Source organism: Formica exsecta, unplaced genomic scaffold (genome assembly GCF_003651465.1).
Source record: "Formica exsecta isolate Colony F162 unplaced genomic scaffold, ASM365146v1 scaffold419, whole genome shotgun sequence".
NCBI lineage: Eukaryota > Metazoa > Arthropoda > Insecta > Hymenoptera > Formicidae > Formica > Formica exsecta.
The window spans coordinates 57,317-59,776 of NW_021851429.1; the positions used below are offsets into that span (position 1 = coordinate 57,317).

Consider the following 2,460-nt stretch of genomic DNA (forward strand, 5'->3'; position numbering starts at 1 on the left):
CAGATTCATATTCATATTTATCATTATTAATCAAGTAAGATAAAATTTCAAACAGTATAAATGGAACAATATACTGAAACGCAATGTAAAAACTTAAAAAAAAAATAAAATTAGCAGTTATTATATTTAAGTACTTAAAATTATTATGTGAATACCTTCTAATCTTTTTAATAATTTCATAAATCCATTAAAAAATTGTAACTATTATTCTTGTATTATTGAATATTAACAGCTATTATATTTTCTAATGATTTTATGGATCATGACTGTACAATAATATAAATATAAAATAAGTAATTTTTTTATAATTTCTTAATAACTACTATTTTTTTTTGCGTTCTCATTTAGCCTAAAATTTAATTACTATACTTAACTTTACACAAATATAATAAATTCTGAAACTGTTTGAAAAATCTGCGATTATTGCATTGAGAGAGATACCGAGAAAAAAAAGAAGTCCATAGAGGTTAAAAGGTGTAAGGGTACTTTAGAACAGCATGTGAGCTCGCGTGCAGGACTTGTAGATGCCAAGAAGTTGCAATCTCTTCCGGCACCCTAGTTTTCTAAATCATTTTAGTTATATCAAGCGAGGACGAGTTGAGGTGCAACGCGGTTGCTTCACCTCACTACCAGTTAAAACATGGTATTAGCAAGGCGAACGCAAAAGTCGAACGCACATTGTGTTAATATCTGTGTGTGTTGTTGTGGAGATCACACATTGACGTTCAAAAACGTGTTTCCTTCGCACGTTTTCGAATATATCTACTTCGAAAACGAGGACACAGCGGCAGCCATGCAATTGGTTGAAAGAGGGATCAGAAACTAATTTTAGAATAAGAAAAATAAATACGGAAATAGGACAAAATTTAAAAAACGTAACTGAGCAAAGAAAACATCCTATTTCATCTTATTGACCTTCGAAGTATTATGACGAGAATAAAAATGTTTACGTTATAAAAATTGTCATACAAAATGATGTGCTACTAATTTTGCTTCATAATTTTAATGTTAAACATAAGTCGAGTTTTACCAAAATTCGCTTAATATTTCGAAGGTCTACAAATACTAATAATTTAATTCACTGAAAGTATACTGACAATGAGATGTTAATTAAAATAAACACGTAGGATATAGATTAAATTAAATGCACAACTTATCAAAAGAAAAGAAATGATATAAATATGATATAAATCATTAGTCAATTATCAGAAATTCAAATTAATTTCAGAAATAAAATGTAAAAATGACACGAATAATATATATCGCTTGAAAAGGAGAAATTTTGCGGGGGCAGATTCAAAGAACGGGATAAGATAATATTCGACATAGCTGTGTACACGTATTGGTAAAATACAAGGGTGATACAATTATACAAAGAAAAGATTAGAAAATATCAGCAAGCAAGAACAACAATGTCCTCGTACGTATACATAACGTGATATATAAATATCGTACAGTCATTCGGTATTACGTACGCTGCACTTAGACGCGACATAATCTTTTACGATCTCGCGTATCTTCGTTATGCTAGATACGAGACTGTTTGTCGATTGGTTAAAGTTGCCGATAGATCTAACGGATCTTACGCCAAAAAAACGCGCAGACTTTAAAAAGAAATTGGAAACGATAAGTATCGCAGGATTCAAAAATAAATGAACGATACATCGCAGCTCTAGCAAGATTGAGATCTAAGCCAAGTTTTTGTTCTTAATTTAAACATTATATATATATATTGTTACTCTTTGTATTTAATTGTAAAGAAAATAAATTTTATATGCAGGGATATTATCTAGATTTTAGAGAGATAATAAAGAAAACGCTTTTTACTCGATTGATACATACTGAAAAATAATAATTTGCACTTTTTGCCTCTTTCTTATTTAGAGTCGCGACATGAGAAACCGAAAACAAAGATAGTCTCAAAATTTATAAAAATTCTTTTGAACCGATCTGATTTATGTTCAAAAAAATTTTTAAACATAATTTTTGCCTTCGATTGCGTTCATATAAGGAATACGTATTTTAGGACTCTATCTTTATTCATTACCCGCGTTTTTCTATATCGGAGCTGATCGGGAAGAAAAAATTGTAATCTGATTAGCGAAATTCTCTCTAGAGAAATTTAAGTGCAAAAGAGAGAATATGTGACACCTACCTTCATCATAAGCAGTATTGTATTCAGTACGATGAGTATCATGATAAAATATTCAAATGGTGTGGATACGACTATCCTCCAGATTTTGTACTTTATGCTATTCCGTTCCTTCGGCATGTACCTCTCGAGCGGGCGAGCTTGTATTGTAAAGTCTATACAAGATTTCTGAAAGATTAACACAAAATTATTAATGTTTGATGCTAATAAGAAGGTAACTTTAAAAGGTAACTTTACAAATTTAAAAAAAAACAAGAATATGTAATATATATTTTTAACATATATTTAATATATATAAAAATAATTTT

At 29.4% G+C, this 2,460-nt stretch overlaps 1 protein-coding gene across 1 annotated transcript in view; it reads right to left on the minus strand.

Annotated features, from left to right (window-relative positions):
• The window catches only part of LOC115240137 (voltage-dependent calcium channel type A subunit alpha-1-like), a 118,267-nt gene that overhangs the window by 34,678 nt on the left and 81,129 nt on the right, over positions 1 to 2,460 (minus strand). The window contains 1 exon segment of the mRNA XM_029815112.1: positions 2,156 to 2,320. Within this exon segment, the coding sequence (XP_029670972.1) occupies positions 2,156 to 2,320 (165 nt within the window).